Source organism: Myxocyprinus asiaticus, chromosome 10, assembly GCF_019703515.2.
Source record: "Myxocyprinus asiaticus isolate MX2 ecotype Aquarium Trade chromosome 10, UBuf_Myxa_2, whole genome shotgun sequence".
NCBI classification, from domain to species: domain Eukaryota; kingdom Metazoa; phylum Chordata; class Actinopteri; order Cypriniformes; family Catostomidae; genus Myxocyprinus; species Myxocyprinus asiaticus.
In genome coordinates this window covers 29,297,264-29,318,621 of record NC_059353.1, presented here as the reverse complement: position 1 = coordinate 29,318,621, position 21,358 = coordinate 29,297,264, and the positions used below count along the sequence as shown (strand labels likewise).

The window sequence follows — 21,358 nt, the reverse complement described above, 5'->3', positions numbered from 1 at the left end:
CCAGAACAGCAAACTGACCTAGCAGAGCCTTACTGTAGATTCACTTCAATGTATTGGACAAAGTGGCAGATAACAATTGAATAGGATCTATTATGTAATAGAAAAATCAAAAATTTACGAAGCAATAGGACTGTAAACAGGTTTGAGAAACTAAATGTAAATTTTTACCTTAAATATTACCAAAATTCAAATAAAATTCGAATTTTAAAGTCAGCAGATTTTTAAATTGAAGTTGTTCTCTTAGTCCAAAAGGACTAGTGACAGGGTGCAATGAATACATAGAAACCATACAGCACTGTGTTATATTATTTGAAAGCACATTCCTGGCTATTAAAAAAACAACATTCCATTTTATTGACACATTTCCAAATTGAACTACTTTCCTGGTAAAGCGCTTTAAAAACCCATTGCTTAATCTGAGAAACGCTGATAAGATAGCAAGATGCAACGGCCAAAGACCCCCACCTAAGCGGCTGTTCACACCAAACACTTTTGCAACCATTTAGATTACCATTTGTTTTTCTATATAAATATGCACTAGACTAAGGTTCGTTTTGCCGCAGTTTCGTTATTTAGCCTATTTAGTGTCTCGTGCAGGAGCGCTGTGTTTTTTAAATCCCATGTAAAAAAGATAATAAAAGTTTAAAAATGCGTCTCGAGACATCTGCGTTCTGTTTAATTGTATTCGTTGCATTGCGCTAGCCTTTTTTAGCGCAAGAATGCGATTGTTCTTCAAGTCATCATCAGTGCTTGGCACACATCCAGAATTCTAATGAACAGTTTTAGCATTTGAATGTGCATTTTTTTTCTTACATTTAACAGATATTTGAATTTCAAATTTGAATTTAACAGCCTTATTTTCGATCTACTGTATACACAAGAAAACTCATTACTATTTTATTCCTTTTGCTATCATTTAACTAGGTATGTAAATTTAGCTAATTTCTTTTAACCTATCACCGACCATTATTAATCAAGCCTTAAATCAATCACTCATACATTCGTACAGAGGGTCCGAAATTAACACCCCCCAAGCGCCAAATACCAATACATTTTCTATTTGGCTGGTGCATTTCATGGTGTCATATGCCACTGTGGCAGATGCTTTTTTGTCAGTTTGTATCAGCTTGTAAAATAATGTAACATGTTCCAGTGTTGTCATCAAGGGGGCTCTGTAGGTCTTCAGTCAGTAAGGTTGCAGATGTTTACATGGAACGGCTCTAATTAGCTAGTCCCGCTGCTCACTGAAAGTCTCAGTTAGTAGTAGGGAGACCGTGCTCATGTACTTGTACTCATGATCGTAAAAATGCTCCAATACCATCTGACATACGGATGTCATTACGTAAACATTCAGCGCACAAATTAAAATCCTGTTATCTCCTAGTGTGATTATTAAACTACAAAGACTGATATTTAATTATATATATATATATATATATATATATATATATATATATATATATATATATATATATATATATATATATATACACACACATGCACTGATCAGCCACAACATTAAAGCCACCTGCCTAATATTGTGTAGGTCCCTCAGAATGTACTCAGAATGGTGCCAAAAACAAAAACAAACATCCAGTGAGGGGCAGTTCTGTGGATGGAAATGCCTTGTTGTTGAGAGATGTCAACAGAGAATGGCCAGACAGGTTCGAACTGACAAAGTGTATGGTAACTCAGATGACCGCTCTGTACAATTGTGGTGAGAAGAATATCATCTATAGGCAGTAGTTTTAATGTTGTGGCTGATTGGTGTGTGTGTGTGTGTATATATATATATATATATATATATATATATATATATATATATATATATATATATATATATATATATATAAACTTTGCACATGCTGTGTGCTCTTCAAATGTGAGAACCTGCGAATGTGTGGAGCCTGTGTTGTGCCGATGCCGGCTGCTCTTACGAGTTCCTTGGCTCACACTCGTGCTCTCTGTTTGTAACAGATTACTGCGAGCAGAGCACTAACTCACAGAGCAGAACACTAATTCACTGCATACAGACTACTTATTCATTTAATCAAATAGCAGCTGTTTGCAATTTAATAATCACGTTGCGACTGGCTTTTCCGGAGGTGAAAACTTCCGTTAAAACACACAAAAACGCAAAGGGCTTCAAAATAAAAGCTCAATTTAAATGGAAAAAAGTATGTCAGAAATAAATCACTATTGTATAGTTAATTTTCACTGTAATACTACTACTACTAGTACTAATAATAGATCAGTAGTAATTGTATAATATTTAAGCAATATCTTACACCTGTGATGCTCTGTTATGCAGCACTTTATTTGACAAAAATAATTCCAATGTTGTATTTTGGATTGTGCTGTGAGGTTCTGAATAAAACCACCTCATTTGATACAAATAGTACAATATTATGTTGAAAATTAATTGTTCTATTTTCATTTGATTAAAGTTTTAATTATATTCATTTATTCAGACACAATTTTGATGATAAAATAAAAATAAACTGTTGATATGGATTTCAGAAAAAAACAGGTATCAGTATCGACGAGCACTGAAAAGGAAATATTGGTACTCGTTCTCAAAAAAATAGTATGATGACATCCCTAGTTAGCAGTAAATCTATGACATGGCTCTTTTTATGAATCAGTTGGAGCTGACTGAATTAATTGACTCATTCCAAATAAACCAAGAATTGTTACTGTGTTATGTGTGCTGTACTTAAGGCTCATGAAAGTTACTTACCGGTCATTCATATGGCAACATGTAGTTTAAAATACAAATGTAGTTTTGTTGTAATAAGTGAATAATCTGAAAAATTATTCTAAATGGACTATCTGGCAATTACTGTAAATATTTAATAAATAATAAATCAATACAATTCTTTAAAAAAGCAGTTCACTTTAAAACATGCTTACAGTATTGTTTATTTGTCTCTCGTGTCTGTAAACTCCACTTGAAAAATGCAATAAATAATAAAATAAAAAAAAGGCTGGTAAGACATATTACTGGCTGGTAAATTTTTTCATCTAACAGCCACCTTGGTTGTTGGGCTAAAAAGTTAATTTCGGACTTCCTTGAAGGAATTTGATAATTCAGTTCAAAGTATTTCAGTAGATCTCGAAAGCCATCACCGTCCACCACGCAAATGGGCAACATGTCAGTCACAGTCTGTCTCCCTCATGTTCTTCAAGGACTCTTATTTTGATGTGGTTTTTGTGTCATCCTTAGTTTCCCCTGGACTACACTTCCCATAATGCACTGCCCTCATCACTGCCATCTGTTCCCAAACTTCCTCACCTCTCCTCCATTTCCTCATCAGCACCTGTGTATAAATACCCTCCAGTTTTATTCATTCCTTTTCAGTTCTTGTATTGTTACATTGTGTTGTTAAAGTGTGATTTAGTTGGTTAGGAATTGCTATATTGTTATGTTTTGATGTTCCAATCCAGCGTCCACTCCAGCATATTTCCTTATTAAAGACTTAAAGTTAATCTACTCCTGCGTCTCCTGTCTTCCTCTCCATGAACCCAACGTTACAGAAGGACTGACCTAACAAAATGGATATACCGGCAGTAGCAATCCTCCTCCTCGAACAAGAAGACCGTCCAGTTGAGGATCACGTGCATGAGTTTCACCATCTCGTGAATTTGGTGCACTATGATGACCACGCTCTGGTGAGTTTCTTCAGGGCCTGAATAGTACATTGAAGGAGCTGATGCCTCCGTCGTGTCATCACTGGACGATCGCTGACTACGTGGAGGTGGCTCTGCAGCTCACCTTTCACTGTGGGTATGGGGGATGAGGACTTTGTATCTCCTCCCACAGTGGATGCCCTTCAGCCTTCCACGGCTCCTCCTCCAAAGCCTACCATGGTCAACGAGCCAGCGCCCACGCCTGCCACGGTCAACAAGCCCACGCCTGCCATGGTCTACGAGCCAGCGCCCACGCCTGTAGCCTCGACCGTCCCAGAGCTTGTAGCCTCGACCGTCCCAGAGCCAGTACCTATAGCCCCATCTGTCCCAGAGCCTGCTTTCATGGAGCTTATTGACTTTGATTCCATTCCCACCCATATGCCCACCCAGTATACTCCTCCTCCACTGGCCCTGCCCAACATCATGGACACCACAGTTCCGTCCAGTACCCTGGTCCTTCCTCCTCCACTGGCTTCACTCAGGACACTTCCTCCTCCTCCTCCTCCTGGTCAGCCGGCTCCTCCCATGTCACCGGCTCGACCTTCACTCCCTGTGAAGCCATGGTCAAGGGGAACCTCAAATCCTCCGACTCCGCCTTGACCCTTTGTTCCCTCAATCCCACCTCGGTTCTATGTCCTTTCGGCTCCACCCTGGCCCATCAAGCTGTCGGATACTCTCCAGGCACCAAGTTCCCTGGCTCTGCTCCTCGGGTCTCTCATGGCTCCGCTTTCCATGGATCCACCCTTAGAGCCTCCCACGGCTCCGCCCATAGAGCCTTCCATGGCTCCGCCTGCCTTTGAGCCTCTCCTAGCTCCACCCTCAGACTCTTCCACGGCTCCACCCTCAGTGTCTTCCATGGCTCTGCCCGCTTCCCCAGAGTCTCCTCCTTCAGCGGTTCTGCCTCCTGACCCAGTCCCTGCCCTGTGGCCGCCTCCCAGGCCTCCTGACCCAGTCCCTGCCCTGTGGCCGCGTCCCAGGCCTCCTGACCCAGTCCCTGCCCCGTGGCCGCGTCCCAGGCCTCCTGACCCAGTCCCTGCCCCGTGGCCGCGTCCCAGGCCTCCTGACCCAGTCCCTGCCCCGTGGCCGCCTCCCAGGCCTCCTGACCCAGTCCCTGCCCCGTGGCCGCCTCCCAGGCCTCCTGACCCAGTCCCTGCCCCGTGGCCGCCTCCCAGGCCTCCTGGCCCAGTTTTATTCATTCCTTGTCAGTTCTCGTATTGTTACGTTGTGTTGTTAAAGTGTGATTTAGTTGGTTATGAATTGCTACATTATGTTTTGATGTTCCACTCCAGTGTACACTCAGCGTATTTCCTTATTAAAGACTTAAAGTTAATCTACTCCTGCGTCTCCTGTCTTCCTCTCCATTACCCCACGTTACAATGTCCTTCGTAATCATCCTTCATACCCGTTGTGTGATCACCTTTACAATCAGTCTCACTTTAAATATGGACAAAATGCTGGACTGTAGGCCGATGTTCTTAGCCTTGTCGATGTTTGATGTTGATATGGTATTGCATTGTGTTTATGCTACTGCTGAACGTCATTGTTGTACCGCACAATTTGCATCAGGCCATGTCGTCTTCACAGATGCAATAGTCCTGCACAGCACTGTGCTTGGTAATGTACATCATATTTTTCTGATTTCTCTTAAAAAGACTGAGAGGAAGACTGTTGTTTACATGTTATAGTGCCCTCAGTGTGTACATAACTTGGCAAACATGGAAAACCCATCAGCTTTGCTCTCTTTAGTTGTTTGTACATTATTTTATTGTACAACAGTAATATTTTTAACCAGTAGCATTAGTCGAACAAATTGTTAATTGTTAAATGTATGATGCATCCTTACATTTAACATTTTAAAGCATACAGATGCCCAGCTCAGAGATGGCAGCCTTTAAATATGTATCTCATGTATTTATTTGAGAAATCTCCACATTGGAACTCAGCCATTATTCACTAGTGATATTTATCCCCTCCCTCTGCTCTGCTCCTACACTGTGAAACAGCGCAGCGAACGCTCACCACAGTTTGTTTTGAGAGGTTGCTTCCTTTTCAAGTGATTTCAAGTTGAAGTGTTCTTTATTTATTTGTCATTCCCTTTTGATGTTTTTCTCCTGCAAGGGCAGAGATACAGGCCCCTTTTGATATGTAGATTTGCTGCTCCAGGAGCTGCTGTTCACTACATTCTCGCAAATGTGTTTGGCATGACTTATTAATGACCTCTTGGTAAAGTCTGTGAAAGTACTACACAACAATGTCACGCTGATGGTCCAACCAGCCTTATAATTATAGTCTTAATGGAGGAATCATCGCTGTTCAAAGTATATGTGACACAATTATCAACTATTCATTTTGCGGGTATGATTGCTGTACAATTATTTTTATTTGCTTATAAGGGCACAATGCAGATGTGTGACATAAATTATTTACATTTATTTCATAATCTGAAGTGAATTTTTAAACCACGCACTGTGCGAGCCAATAATCAATATAGCAAAGGACCTTTTTTTTTTTTTTTTTTTTTTTTAAGTTATTTAAAGGGATGCTGTAAATGAAAAAATGAAAATTCTGTCATAACTTACTCATGTAAATGTGATTTGATTTGATTTGATTTAAACCCATGAGATTTTCTTTATGTCAAACACAACAGAAGTGTTTGACATACAGTGAAAGTGAATGAAAGATGCTTAATGGCAAGTTTTATGTCAGTGACACTAAGGGGGTATTTACACTTGGTTACTTCATGTGTATTTATCTGATTGCTATCTGTTTGAAAAAGCACTTTCGGTTTACACTTGGACACATATTGTGTCTCTGTCAAACGGATATAAATTCGATCTTCAATTCTCACATTATATATAAATTAATAAAACAGAGTTCACTCCTGTGATTTTGCTAATGCCGGGCAACAAATTTAAAAGATGTGTTTTATTATTTGATTCCAAGTGACTGCCCAGTGCACAATGTGTATTTTTCCCCTCAGGGCTTATCATAGGTAAGATGTGTCTTGCTCGACAGCTGCGCTCATTGTCAGTGTTTAGTTTCAGTTTTGCCAGCCATCTGCATCAAATAAATGAAGAAAAAAGTTCTGTCTCTCCCACAACGTGCATCTGTTCTTAATTTGTTGTTATGTATTGCGTGACATGAGTCCTCTGCAAATACGTGGTAGCAGGTGTAATGTATCACTTACTGTAGGTGACATTGCATGGTTTGTGCTGAGTAAAGTTTACATATGTGGCTTGAAGAGCCAGATGCCTTTACACTTGACTGAGCTTTGTTTGGAATGTGTCTGAAACCACCTCTGGAGGTGAGTAATCAGATTTATATCCATCTCGTATCCATCCATCAATCTGATCAGTAAAAATGCATGAAGTGACCAAGTGTAAATACCCTCTAAAGAGCATTGGTTCTAACTTGTCTTGTAATCGATTGTAATGCACCAAGTCTGAATATGCAAAAGCGCAAATAAGATTTGAGAGCTACGGTGAAGGGCAAGATTTTCAGAGAATAAAAGCTGAATTTTTTGTCTTTTCCACACACAGAGCTATTGTATGGTTTCAGAAGACCTGAAAAAGTCATGTAGACTGCTGTTGTGGTGCTTTATTGTCCTTTTTGAGCTTGAAAGCCCCTGATCACTGTATGTTTTCATTGCATGGAGAAAAGCTGCATGAACATTCTTCAAAACACTTCTGTGTTCCACAGAAGAAAGAAAGTTATATAGGTTTCAAATGATAAGTAAATGAATGTAAATGATGACATAATTTTTATTAGAGGGTAAAACTGTTCCTTTTAGAATGTATGCGTTACAGTGAAATATTAAAATGCTTAAAAAGGAAGAAGTTTCATTCTATTGAATGACATTTTCCTACTAAGAAGTAGGTTGTTATGCTAGTATGCCAGCAGATTCAACTAAGCATGTGTGCCTGTTTAAGCACATAAAAAAGCTCCACTTTCTCAAAGCTGTCACCAAGAAAATGTAGTTTAAGTCAAGGCACACATTATTTCCGCGAGATAATCCCTGACACCCACAGGTACCCCACAATCACCATGGGAACTACTGATTGAGAGAAGAAGACCCTTGGTTGACACACTTACCCTGAGATGCAGCCAGTTTTGCATCTTGGTATGCATGAAATGATGCCGGTATCTCTAAGGTTTAAACCGTGCATCACGTCAAAGGGAAGCAGCGTTTGTATAGTTGCTGAGCTACCCACCATTAAACATGCCTGCTAAAATAAATTTAGAATAAAAACCTTTTGAAATAATGTTATCACATTGACTTCTGCAGATGGTGCTCTCATTTGGATAGCAGTGAAATATTTCATAGTCAAATATTATTATGATGATTTTGCTTTTCCACATTTGCGTACATCAATCATGAATTCATGGCCTCCTAAAACTCCCCTTGTATGAATTGCCTATACATTTCTGCTTTCCGCTACATCACTCTGATTTTCCTATATATATGAAATAAACAAATATACAAATGTAAAAGCTGTATTTACATTAATATTTAACTTTAACGTTTCTTGAATCACTGCACAATATATCAAAGATTGCAAAGATTATTACTGGTAATAGTCCTGTAGTTACTGAGGAATTTTGATTTTGCTTACTTGGATGTTTACCAGCACTTTTAGTTCAAAAGCTGATTGCCTGACTGATTGTGAATTCAAGCAAACCAGTTATTTCAGTTATTAAGACATTTTGCCTGAACGGAAATATTCAGTGTATTTTAATCATCTTTTTTTTTTTTCAATTCCTACCAGACATAAAAATAAGTTATTTTATGTTCTTCCTGTCCAGTGTCCTGTTATAAAAATAAAAAAATAAATAAAATAAAAACATGCTACAGAAAAGGAGGAAACAAGCTCCCCTTTTCGGGGGCTCACAAACACCTGGAGAGGCATTGCAGGTTAAAATCAGAGTTATGCTTTAGTACTTCCTTAAAAACTCAAAAAATAAAAGAGAAGTTCATATGGATGTTAACTTTTGTTCACACCATATTTATAGCAGTTTGCAGCACAATGCAGAGCATACTAAATTATAAGAAATAAAATCCCACAGCATTCTTATTAGGTATGTCCACATATGGGGGTCTATTTTAAGAGTGCTAAGTGCTAAGCGCAGCACTATGCGATACGTCATATTTGCAAAGTCAAGTCAGTGGTCATGTAGTTTTGGCATTAGGCTCAAATGGGTTTGACAAAATTGCATGTGCAAAGCGCTGATGGGCTGGGTTACTTGCAGTTTAATTTTGAGGTTCTTCTCCGGTTATTGAACATCTGTGTCCTATTATATAGTCCATTCCTTGTCAAGAACCAGCGATATAAAGAAAAAGAGCATATTCATAAGAAGTTGGTAGTGTAAACGGGCTGACTGTATGCATTGAATTAGAAGAATAGAAATATGGACTTACATTCTTTTGTGCAACTGATTCAAATTACACTTCAAATTAAACAAAAATATAATAAAAATAAGGAAGTGGTAAAATAAAGTCTTATATAACCACCTCCCCAAATCCAAACATTTTACCCTCTCCAACTTCTTTCACTAGTCTCTTTTGCAGTGTCGTAAATAGCAGTCTATGGCAACAGGTGGGAAAATACCAATACAATTATATCATCAATACATTTCTTTTTGGGGGGGGGGGATTTTCTCCACTTTTTCTCCCCAATTTGGAATGCTCAATTACCAGTGCGCTCTAGGTCATCATGGTGGCATAGTGGCTCGCCTCAATCCAGGTGGCAGAGGACGAATCTCAGTTGCCTCAGTTGCGGATTGAAACCGTCAATCCGTGCATCTTATCAAGTGGCTTGTTGAGCACGTTACCGTGGAGGCTTCATGCTATTCTCCGCGGCATCCACGCACAACTCACCACGTGCCCCACCGAGAGCGAGAACCACAAGTCGAACTTGTGACTCCAGGTGTGGTAGTCAGCGTCTTTACTTGCTGAGCTACCCAGGCCCCCCATAAATGCAATTCTAAATATAAACAGCGCTCTCAGGATAATTAGATAAGCTGTTGCGCGCGGTGTATGCACGTTCCACTGCACCTAGCGTGGTCACGAAAATGTAATTAAAGTATTCTCATGAGATTATTTGTCAAGCTAAATGCTGGCAAATGACCTCACAAATACAGTACAGTTGACACTCTTTAGTTGCATAATGGCAACATAGAGACAGATAATAAAAATATATTGTTGTGTTTTTGTGACATTAGTGTCCTGTAATATTGCCACTCCCTTAACCATAACTTACATTGTTTACAAACAGATCACTGAACACCACTTTCTTTGTTTGTTTGTTTTTTTGTTTGTGTTTTTTCATTTTAGGTGTTCCTGCTCTCTTTGTTGCAGCTTGGGCAGTTGTCAGGGCAATGCTGGCAGATGCAAGGTGACATCTCTACATAAGTTAATGTGTTCATCATCACAGACTTGACCTCATGTCCTAATGATCTTGCTTGAAGTGATGGTAGACAAAAAAAAAATTATATATATATATATATATATACATACACTACCGGTCAAAAGTTTTGAAACACTTGACTGAAATGTTTCTCATGATCTTAAAAATCTTTTGATCTGAAGGCATATGCTTAAATGCTTGAAATTAGTTTTGTAGACAAAAATATAATTGTGCCACCATATTAATTTATTTCATTATAAAAAGTTTTTGAAATTGATGACTTGGACCAAATAATAAAGAAAAGCAGCCAATAAGTGTCCAACATAGATGGGAACTCCTTTAATACTGTTTAAAAAGCATCCCAGGGTGATACCTCAAGAATTTGGTTGAGAAAATGTCAAGAGTACATGTCTGCAAATTCTAGGCAAAGGGTGACTACTTTGAAGATGCTAAAATATAACACAGTTTTGATTTATTTTGGATTTTGTTTAGTCACAACATAATTCCCATAGTTCCATTTATGTTATTCCATAGTTTTGATGACTTTACTATTATTCTAAATGTAAAAAAAATATATATATAATAAAGAATGAGTAAGTGTTTCAAAACTTTTGACCGGTAGTGTATATATATTGTATATATATATATATATATATATATATATATATATATATACACACACACCCATCAGCCACAACATTAAAACCACCTGCCTAATATTGTGTTACAGAAATACTCAAGCCAACCCGTCTGGCACCAACAATAATGCCACGGTCCAAAATCACTGAAATAATTTTTTTCCCTATTCTGATGGTTGATGTGAACATTAATTGAAGCTCCTGACCCGTATCTGTATGATTTTATGCACTGCACTGCTGCCACACAATTGGCTGATTAGATAATTGCATGGATGATTGTTGGTGACAGACAGGCTGGTTTGAGTATTTTTGTAACTGCTGATCTCCTGGGATTTTCACACACAACAGTCTCTAGAATTTACTCAGAATGGTGCCAAAAACAAAAAACATCCAGAGAACGGCAGTTATGTGGATGGAAATGCCTTGTTGATGAGAGAGGTCAGCAGAGAATGGCCAGACAGGTTCGAACTGACGAAGTCTACGGTAACTCAGATAACCGCTCTGTACAATTGTGGTGAGAAGAATAGCATCTCAGAATGCTATTCTGAGGTGTGGGTTGGCGCTGTTTTGGCGGCATGAGGGGGACCTACACAATATTAGGCAGGTGGTTTTAATGTTGTGGCTGATTGGTGTGTGTATGTATATATATATATATATATATATAAATATTAAATATATCCCTCATTCAGATCTTGATGTGGCAACCCAGAGCTTCTAGCTCACTAGCAAGTGAGTTAGTGTTGGTCTTGGAAATGTTTGTGTTCTTGTGTTATTTGAAACACCACTACATCATCTGTGATGTTCAAGGTTATCACCAGATCTAGAGTTTAAGTATCTTTAAAAGTGATGTTATGATCTCTGAATGGTGTTAGATCATGTCTGAGGCGTTAACTTTTAATTGTGTTCTTTTCAAACACTTGCTGAATGCCATTGCCTTAATCCCCTTGAGAATACAATTTGTATGCATGCAGCTTACAGGCTGTTAGTGATCATACAAAAGCAAATGTCTTGAAGCAACAGCTCACTGTGTCTCAGGGGACTCTACACATTTGTTATCAACATAAAGCTTTGTTTTTAGATGTAGGGGCTTTTTAACTTGTGTTAAGGTGGCTTAGTTAAGTATATCACAGATTGTATCTTTAAAACACTCTTTACCAGTCATGCTGCCTACTGATTTAAGACTTTTAACATTTAAAGAGTTCATATCATGATAAATCTTATATTACATGATCTTTTGATGTAAGACTTTTATGTGCTATCTAGACATATGTTTCAGAACTGAAAAACATCCTCAGCAGTACTAAAATATTATGTATTGGAAAAAAAGAAGCAAAAGCGTCTCGTTCTTAAATCTTGTACATTGTCATACCTCTACTTCTACTGAATAGTCAGTTGATACTATTACTCCTAAACACCACAAGAAGATAATATTATTCTAGATGGTATAGCACTGTTACCAAGGAGGTCTATAATACTTGTAGAAAGTTATCTGTTAGCATTCCCACTTTATCCTTCTGGCTGATCGGCTGCTTATGTGCTGAAGTACACAACCTGCTTGCTGCCATCTTTGCTCATTGGTGCTCTGTTCTTTTTGGAGCCAATCACCAGAGCTATAAATGGCATGTGACCAATTATTCTGGAGCCACATGCGTGATGTCCTGACATTCTGACTATGCTGATTGGTTGATTGCACCACAAGAACATACTCAGTCCCAATCCCTTTACTTGCAACTATGCTGAGCTTTGATATCTTTGACACAGAATGCTTTTGTGAGCCCTCCAAAAAGTTGGTCCTTGGAAAACATCTATAATCGAATGAAATAGTTGTGATTTATATGTTTCTTGCAAATAAATAAATAAATAAATAAAGCAGAATACATTACTACTTTTGAATGACCACCAATGGAGAAAGATGCTTTTTGGCTACAGAATGGTGTAGTTACAGCATCTACCAACAGGGTTTTACTGGTCTATGCTAAACATGTTGAATGTAAACTATGCTAAATGTTGTGGATGTTTGTTGCTACATAGAATTGTAACAAAATATTAGCACTCTTGGAACGATGCTTATTCCAATTAAATAAGTTGAGTGGATCTTTATGTTGTAGAATCTATAATTAAGCTGTTCAGCCATGACATCAATTTGTAGGTGAACTCAGAAGGCTAATTCTCCATGGGTTCCCTCGGGATTTTCCTATGGGTTTTTATCATGTTTTTTTTTTTTTGTTTTTTTAATTAATGAGAAAAATAAGGTCTGTTGTAAACGTGTTTTAAAAAATGTATGTTGCTAAAACACGGAAGCTTCAAAATTCACATTTGAGGTGTGACTGTGTAATTTAAGTTGTAAAAGAAATGTCAAAATATCTTCAAATAATGTTAACCACAGACCTTATTTTAGTCATAAATCCAAAACTGCCATTATAGAAACCCATAGGTAAATCCCAAGGGAACCCATGGCTCGAAAATGCTAATTATCTTCACAGTTTTTGGACTACAGCCTAAACAGCTCTATTTAATCTAACTGAGCTATGAAAACATTCAATATTTTGATACTGGTTCTTTTTGGTCACATGCACTTGCAGAACAATTACTCTGTAATTTCCATACTAAACATAACCTAATTACATAATAGCCTGATTGACTAAGTACAGTCAATAAAGATTAATGTGATAAAAACACAAAAAAGAATAATCATTTCTTTTAAATATATTGAATAATTTATGAAAATGAATTAGACATAATAAACTGTGGAACTCCATTAATTCACAATTTTCTTGTTGATTCGAGAAAAAGCCAATGCACATCACTTAAATTCAAGAATTGTTAAATCTCTGTGAAGTTGTTTTGACTTCTATAAATAAACTCTTTCTATATTGTAGATTATTAAATCTGCACAAAATCCCAAGAAATGCCTAAGCATTTGGGGGAAATGAAACCATTTGATTAGACCACAGCTTTCCTTTTATGTTTGTTTTATCTTCTACTCAACTAGAGGAAAATGCAAATGAAAGGCTTAGATTAAGGAAGGCACAAAGTGAGAATTCAAGCTTGTTAAATTTCAGTGCTTAGTCAAGTATCCAGACATTTGTCAGTTCTGAGTGATGGGGTCATGCCATCATGCAAGACCATAAAATCTAAATATTCCACTCTGAAAATGTGCTGAAAAGATGACAGGTATTGCCATGCTCTCCTGGCCTGCATTCTTGTTGATCATTTACATTCCAACCTGTAGAATGTGATACTAACAATGCCAAGGTCAGAGGTTCAATTCCCAGAAAACTCATATACCAATTATCTTAAAGACACTATAAGTCACATAAAGTGGCTGCCAAATGAATAATACAAATGTTATGTGGTTGTTAGATATTCCATATGCATCTCTAAAAGGATGTATTTGCTTTGAAATGGCTTGACAACAGCTATTGTTGCCAAGCAGATTGAAAATGTTTCTACATTTGCAAAAAGTAAAATGTAAGTCCATATACAGTAAGTAATGTAGCTAGAACATAGACGTTTTTATCATATTGCTCTTGCAGCTGTTATATAAAAGCAATAAGCCTCATAGCATTTCATGGAGTACCTCACTATCTTCATATGGGTTTTGCCCCATTGTCAGACAAGTTTACCTACACCCAGCTAAGCAGCAAGTTTATTTACTGTTGCCTTGTTGTTGTCTCTCTACTGTGCAGCTAATTTTATTTTACTATGGTTATATAAAAGGCAATCACTCAGTCTTATTTTAATGAGTCCTTTTCAGAATGCACGTATCAGCAGCAACAGCACTCAGGAAAGTGGAATGCCTTCCTTTGTTCCTTTATCAGAATCAGAATCAGAATGAGCTTCATTGCCAAGTATGCTTACACACACAAGGAATTTGTCATGGTGTCAGAAGCTTCCTGTGCAAGAGAATGCAATGTATATACATGCATACACACATACATTTAAACATATATACATATAGTGACATAAAAAAATAATACAAAAATCAGATAAAAAAAGAGAAATATACAATAGCGCAATAATGTTGTTAGAATATTTTATATACAGATATACAGTTATGTGCAGGTGATGTAATGTATTGTAGAAGAGGTAGGATATGTTAAAGAATATAAATGAAATATGGATATAAGTAGGAATGGATGGATTGAATTTTGCACATGGTTGTACTGACCAAAGGAAAGTATTTGAGGGCAGTTTTAACTGTTCATGAGGTGGATGGCCTGAGGGAAATAAACTGTTCCTGTGCCTGACTTTTCTGATGCTCTGTAGTGCCAGCCAGAGGGCAACAGCTTAAAGAGGAAGTGTGCTGGATGAATGGGGACCTTTTCGTCACTCTGGATGTGTACAGTTCTAGCAGGGTGGGTAGGGGAGCACCAATAATCCTCTCAGCAATCCGAACTAAACTTCTGATGTCTGACTAGGTAGCTGAACCAAATCAGATAGTTATAGAAGTGCAAAGGACAGACTCAATGTCTTCTGAGTAGAACTGTATCAGCAGCGCCTGTGGCAGGTTGAACTTCCTCAACTGGCGAAGGAAGCATAACCTCTGCTGGGCCTTTTTCAAAATGGAGTCAATGTGGGTCTCCCACTTCAGGTCCTGTGAGATGGTAGTGCCCATGAACCTGAATGAATCCACTGCTGCCACAGTTCTGTTCAGAATGGTGAGCGGGGTTAATGTTGGGGTGTTCCTCCTATAGTCCACTATCATCTCCACTGTTTTAAGCATGTTCAGCACCAGATGGCCAGCTGTTCAACCTCCCTTCTGTATGCAGACTCATTGTCATCTTGGATGAGGTCGATGACTGTAGTGTCGTCTGCAAACTTCAGGAGCTTAACAGAGGGGTCCTTGGCAGTGCAGTCATTTGTGTAGAGGGAGAAGAGTAGTGGGGAGAGCACACATCCCTGGGGGGCACCAGTGCTGATTGTGTATGTGCTGGAGGTGAATTTCCCTATTCTCACTAGCTGCTGCCTGTCTGTCAGAAAGCTGGTGATCCACTGACAGATAGAGCCAGGAACAGAGAGCTGGGTTAATTTAGTCCATAGGAGAGCAGGGATGATTGTGTTAAAAGCTGAACTGAAGTCAACTAATAGTATCCTTGCATAAGTCCCTGGTCTGTCTAGATGTTGAAATATCTAATGCAGCCCCATATTGACTGCATCATCCACAGACCTGTTTGCTCTATAAGCAAATTGAAGGGGATCCAGAAGGGGTTCAGTGATGTCCTTCAGGTGGGCCAACACCAGTCTCTCAAATGACTTCATGACCACAGACGTCAGAGCGACAGGTCTGTAGTCATTAAATCCTTTGATCTTGGGTTTCTTTAGGATGGGGATGATTGTGAAGCATTTGAAGCAGCAGGGAACCTCACACTGCTCCAGTGATCTGCTGAAGATCTGTGTGAAGATGGGGGCCAGCTGGTCAGCACAAGATTTTAGACAAGTGGGTGAAACACCATCTGGACCCTGTGCTTTTCTTGTCTTCTGTTTCCGGAAGACCCGGTACATATCATTTTCATAGATCTTAAGTGCATGTTGAGTAGCAGGAGAGGGGAGGAGGTTAGTGGCAGGAGGTGTAAATGGTTGTGTGCTGTGAAGGTCGGAGCGGGTGTGGGGTGTGAGACTGGGCTTTTCAAATCTACAGTAAAACACATTCAGGTCATTAGCCAGTTGTTGATTCCCTACAGTGTTGGGGGATGGTGTCTTGTAGTTGGTTAAGTCTTTCAGGCCTCTCCGCACTGATGCAGGGTCGATAGCTGAAAACTGTTTTTTCAGCTTTTCAGAATAGCTTCTTTTAGCCACTCTAATCTCCTTTGTTAGACTGTATTTGGCCTGATTGTACAAGATTTTATCCCCACTTCTATAAGCATCCTCTTTGGCCTGAATTTTGCTGTAAACCATGGTTTGTCATTGTTGTATGATAAATAAGTCCTAGTAGGAATGCACATGTGCTCACAGAAACTTATATATGATGTCACAGTATCTGTGAGCTCGTCCAGGTCAGTGCAGTCAAAGCAGGCTTGTAGTTCCAGCTCTGCTTCATTGGTCTATATTTATACAGTCTTTACTACAGGTTTAACTGATTTTAGTTTCTGCCTGTAGGTCAAAAGATGATGAACCAGACAGTGATCAGAGAGTCTTAAAGCAGCACGTGGGACAGAGCAATATGCATCCTTTATTGTTGTGTAGCAATGATCTAGTGTATTTCTGTCTCTGGTGGGGCATGTAATGTGCTGTCTGTATTTGGGCAGTTCGCGTGTGAGATTTGCCTTGTTATAATCTCCAAGAATAATAATGAGTGAGTCTGGGTGTTGTTGCTGCATGTCTGATCTGATCAGCCAAGCTGTTGCAGTGCTGCAACAGCTGGCAAGTAGAAAAGGTTACAGTTTAAGAAGAGCGCCTCTAAATTAGGACAGCATTGGTACAACTGTACACCAACATTCGTTGACGTAAAAACACGTTCCACCGCCTCTCGTTTTCCCTGTTAACTCTTCGGTGTGATCCGTTCAGCTGGAAGCCTGGTACATGTAATGCACTGTCTGGAATGGCTTCACTCACCCAGGCTTCCATGAAGCACAATGCAGCAGAATTTACAAAGTCCTTATTTTTGCGGGTGAGAAGAAGTAATTCGTCCATTTTGTTAGGAAGAGAGCGGAGATTCACTAGATGAATGCTTGGCAGCACGGTTCGAAAGGAGGTATGGAGGTGTGTACTCTCAAATGATACACTTTTTGATATCCTGACTGACTGCAGTTCCCACATTTAATCATGAGATATTAAAACCCCTTAATGAGGATAATCAAAATCAATTCATCATTCTATGGTAATTGATGTATAAAATTATCATTTTGACTCCTTAGTTTTGCTTCAGTCTGGCCAAGTGCTCAATATCTCTTTTGAGTGCCTATACTATATCCTATTTATGGGTGATATACTCTGCACGATAGAATATCTATTTAGCTACACTGATAGGATTATGAATGGCAAAACAAATTGGAGGCAAACAAATGGAAATGAGCTTCATAAGCATGCTCATAGTGAAAGAAAGAGAGAAGGAGTGAGTTCAGTGTTTCAGAGAGACTAAACTGTCCATACTGCATACAGTATGAATTGTGAAATAAAGTATACTGTATGATTACTGTGTTTGCACTGCCTCTCGGAATGAAAACTTCTCTATCTCTTTCTATCAGTCTCTCCCACTCTCTTTTTCTCTATCCTTTTATAAATATCCCCTCTATCATGTGTCTTGTGTGCCAAATAATTTACCTTCCTCCTATTATCTCCTCCTCTGCTCTCTCATTTTTTACCGTCTCTCTCTGTCTTTATTTCTGCAGATGCTGGGAGCTAAGTGCAGGAAACATCAAATGGATCTACCAGGTCCCTATTCTGACAGCCATTGGAGTGAGTAAGAACGATGTGAAAACGACGTGAAAAACTGTCAGAGCCTTAAACCGCCTTATTGTCTTAAGAAATGGCACCCTCATTTTTGAGCCGTTTTGAAAACTATTCAAAATGCATAAATTCTCTAAAATTCGATTTGAATATTTTTGTATTTTTTTTATTGTGGACCCAAAGTGTATAATGATAGGGGGAAAAATATATATTGAATATTAATGGAGTGACATAATTTTGTGCGTTTTTTTTTTTTTTTTCTTTTTGTAAACATTGGCAAACATTGGCCATATCTCAACTATATTGCAAAATATTTTTTATTTATTCTGCTTTTAAAAGATCAACAGTGTACATTTTAGTTACAATTTTAGAACATGTCTACTGTATTTCACAAATAAATCTCTATTGCCATTTACAGCAGTCAAAATGGACCCACTTTACACGTCCATTGCAGCAAATCCATTCTTTCCCACTAATGTCAAACAACTGCTTAAAGGGGTTTAGGAAGGTGCAGTAATAGTTCTTTCTGCCATCTAATGTTTTAGGAGAAAATAAGTCCCATAGGTCTTTTACTATTGGGGGCATTTAGCCCCATTGTTCCCTATTTTTCTTTTTTATTATTATTATTATTATTATTTTTTTTTTGTGTGGAATTTTTCTCCCAATTTGGAATGCCCAATTTCCAATGTGCTTTTTAAGTCCTCGTGGTCGCGTAGTGACTCGCCTCAGTCCGGGTGGCGGAGGACGAATCCCAGTTGCCTCCATGCCTGAGACTGTCAACCCGCGCATCTTATCATGTGACTTGTTGAGCGCGCTGCCACGGAGACATAGTACGTGTGGAGGCTTCATGCCATGCACTGCGGCAATCACGCTCATGTCACAACGCGCCCCACCAAGAACGAACCACATTATAGCGACCACGAGGAGGTTACCACATGTGACTCTTCCCTCCCTAGCAACCAGGCCAATTCGGTTGCTTAGGAGACCTGGCTGGAGTCACTCAGCATGCCCTGGGCCCATTGTTCCCTATTATAAAAATCATTTTAGTAAACTTATTTACATATAACCTGTTTAAAACTAATAAAAAAAGTGTGTTTGTGTGTGTGGACATGTGCATGTAGGCACAAACCCCGTTTGAGAGGAAAGTATGCAATTTGTGGGAAAAATGCAGTACACAGTGAAGCAGGTGGGGAAAATAGAGAGCAGTATGAGGCTTGGGGCTAAATTTGAAATGTTTTACAACATTTTTAGGTAAAATTTGATTTATTGATATACAAAAACTATTTAAAGCTGTAAAACATCCATAAAATTTTAAGGTGAAAGGTTACAACTGGTTATTCCCATACGTGTCAAATGTGACCCATTTAGTTTGTTTTGTTTTAAATTGTTATTTGACTTAAAAAATTATATACAAAAATGTATTTCATTTTTTGTTGTTCATTTTGATGGTCTTGACAAAGTCATAAAGTTTGAGTTCAATACCAAAAACTATGTGGTATTTATAACATCTTATTTACATGTCCCGGGTCAAAAATTAGGGTAGTAGGGTTATTACAGTGTGAGAACCAAGTGCAAGTCTGAGAAACAGTTGAAAGACTAAGGACATTTTCGCAGACAAGAGGGAAATCGTCTAACTTCACCTAAACTTTTCTCTTTTCCATTATGCAACAGTGCAAAATGAAAAGAGTTTTTTGCAAAGTCAAATGTCCAAAACTCACATAACTCACATAAACGCAGCATAAAAGTAATCCATACAACTCCAGTGGATAAATCCATATCTTCTGAAGCAATGCTATGACTTTAGGTGAAAAACAGATACATTTTTAAGTCCTGTGAAAGTGAAAGTGGTGATTTATAATAAAAAATTATTGAAATATTGATCTGTATTTAACCCAAAACGATTGCATCTCTTCAGAAGACATATTTTAAACCACTGGAGTTTCAGTGGTCATTGGCCTTTTTATGATTTTTGGAGCTTGCATTTTAAGGACCTACAGTGCTGAGATATTCTTTTAAAAATCTTTGTTTGTGTTTGGCAAAAGAAAGAAAGTCACACACATCTGGGATGGCATGAAACTGAGTAAATGATGAGAGAATTTAAATTTTTGGGTGAACTATCCCTTTAAAAGTACAATAAATTAGTCAATATAACTTGTGCACTTTATTGTAAGTCTTCTGGAGCCATACAATACAATTGTGTGATGATCAGAAATTTTTTTTCATTTGCTGAAAATCTTTTCTTCCACCGCAGCTCTTAAATTAATTGACATTTGCCTATATTAAATTATGGCACAGAATTTTTTTTAATAATACAGGTTTGGAACAACTTATAGGTGAATAAACGGCAGCATTTAAATTTTTGGATGAACTAAACCTTTAAAAGTGGATAAGCTCATTGATGCTTAGACAAAATGTTTGTTTTATTAATTTTATTAAACAATGTTGAAGTTTGTATAGCAGTTAGTGTACTAATGATTCAACCTGTGATGCTTGTTTGGGAGACACAAGTTTGAGTCCAGCTGGATATTTCCCAATCCTGTTACTATATCATTTTCTGTCATAACTTAATTCTTTATAAAAATGTTGGCCACAATGTAGTAGAAAACAGCCTTTACCAGGTGTACAGCACTGACAGTATTGGATGCTTCCTTGCTGCCAGCATGAGGTTTTTTTGTAACCTTTCAAAGACTGGCAGATCTTTTGCAACCACAGCCTAGATGATGTCATCATGACACTCTGTGAGCTGAGGTGAACACCTGCTCAGACTCCAGATGGTACTGAAAGTACTCTGCTTGACTGGACAAACAAATAATTTTGTTGAATTACAGACATTCTAGGACTTTGATTCAACTGGTAGCAAATGACAGTATGTCATCTGTGTATCTCACAGGCATGCTGGTCTACTCACTCAGGCTGGCTCTTGGAAGCTGATTTTTTTCACACTTTGTCACTCAGGCTCACACAATTACACACACTGAAATACTAACCGTTCAAAATGGATAATTTGAATCATTTTGTAGATGCCTCACACAGGGTTGGGAGAGTTACTTTTGAAATGTATTCCACTACAGATTACAGAATACATGCTGTAAAATGACATTTGTAACGTATTTCGTTAGATTACTCAAGGTCAGTAACATATTCTAAATACTTTGGGTTACTTCTTCAGAACTGGTAGATTTTTTCACTTGTTTTGACTATAAAAACTCAGTACAGTAAGACAAAATACACATGTTA

At 38.3% G+C, this 21,358-nt stretch overlaps 1 protein-coding gene across 1 annotated transcript in view; it reads left to right on the top strand.

Annotated features, from left to right (window-relative positions):
- Positions 1-21,358, top strand: part of pth2ra (parathyroid hormone 2 receptor a) — a 95,899-nt gene that overhangs the window by 53,945 nt on the left and 20,596 nt on the right. The window contains exons 8-9 of the mRNA XM_051708728.1: positions 10,022-10,082; positions 18,064-18,130. Coding sequence (XP_051564688.1) covers positions 10,022-10,082; positions 18,064-18,130 — 128 coding nt within the window. The remainder of the gene's footprint in view (positions 1-10,021; positions 10,083-18,063; positions 18,131-21,358) is intronic.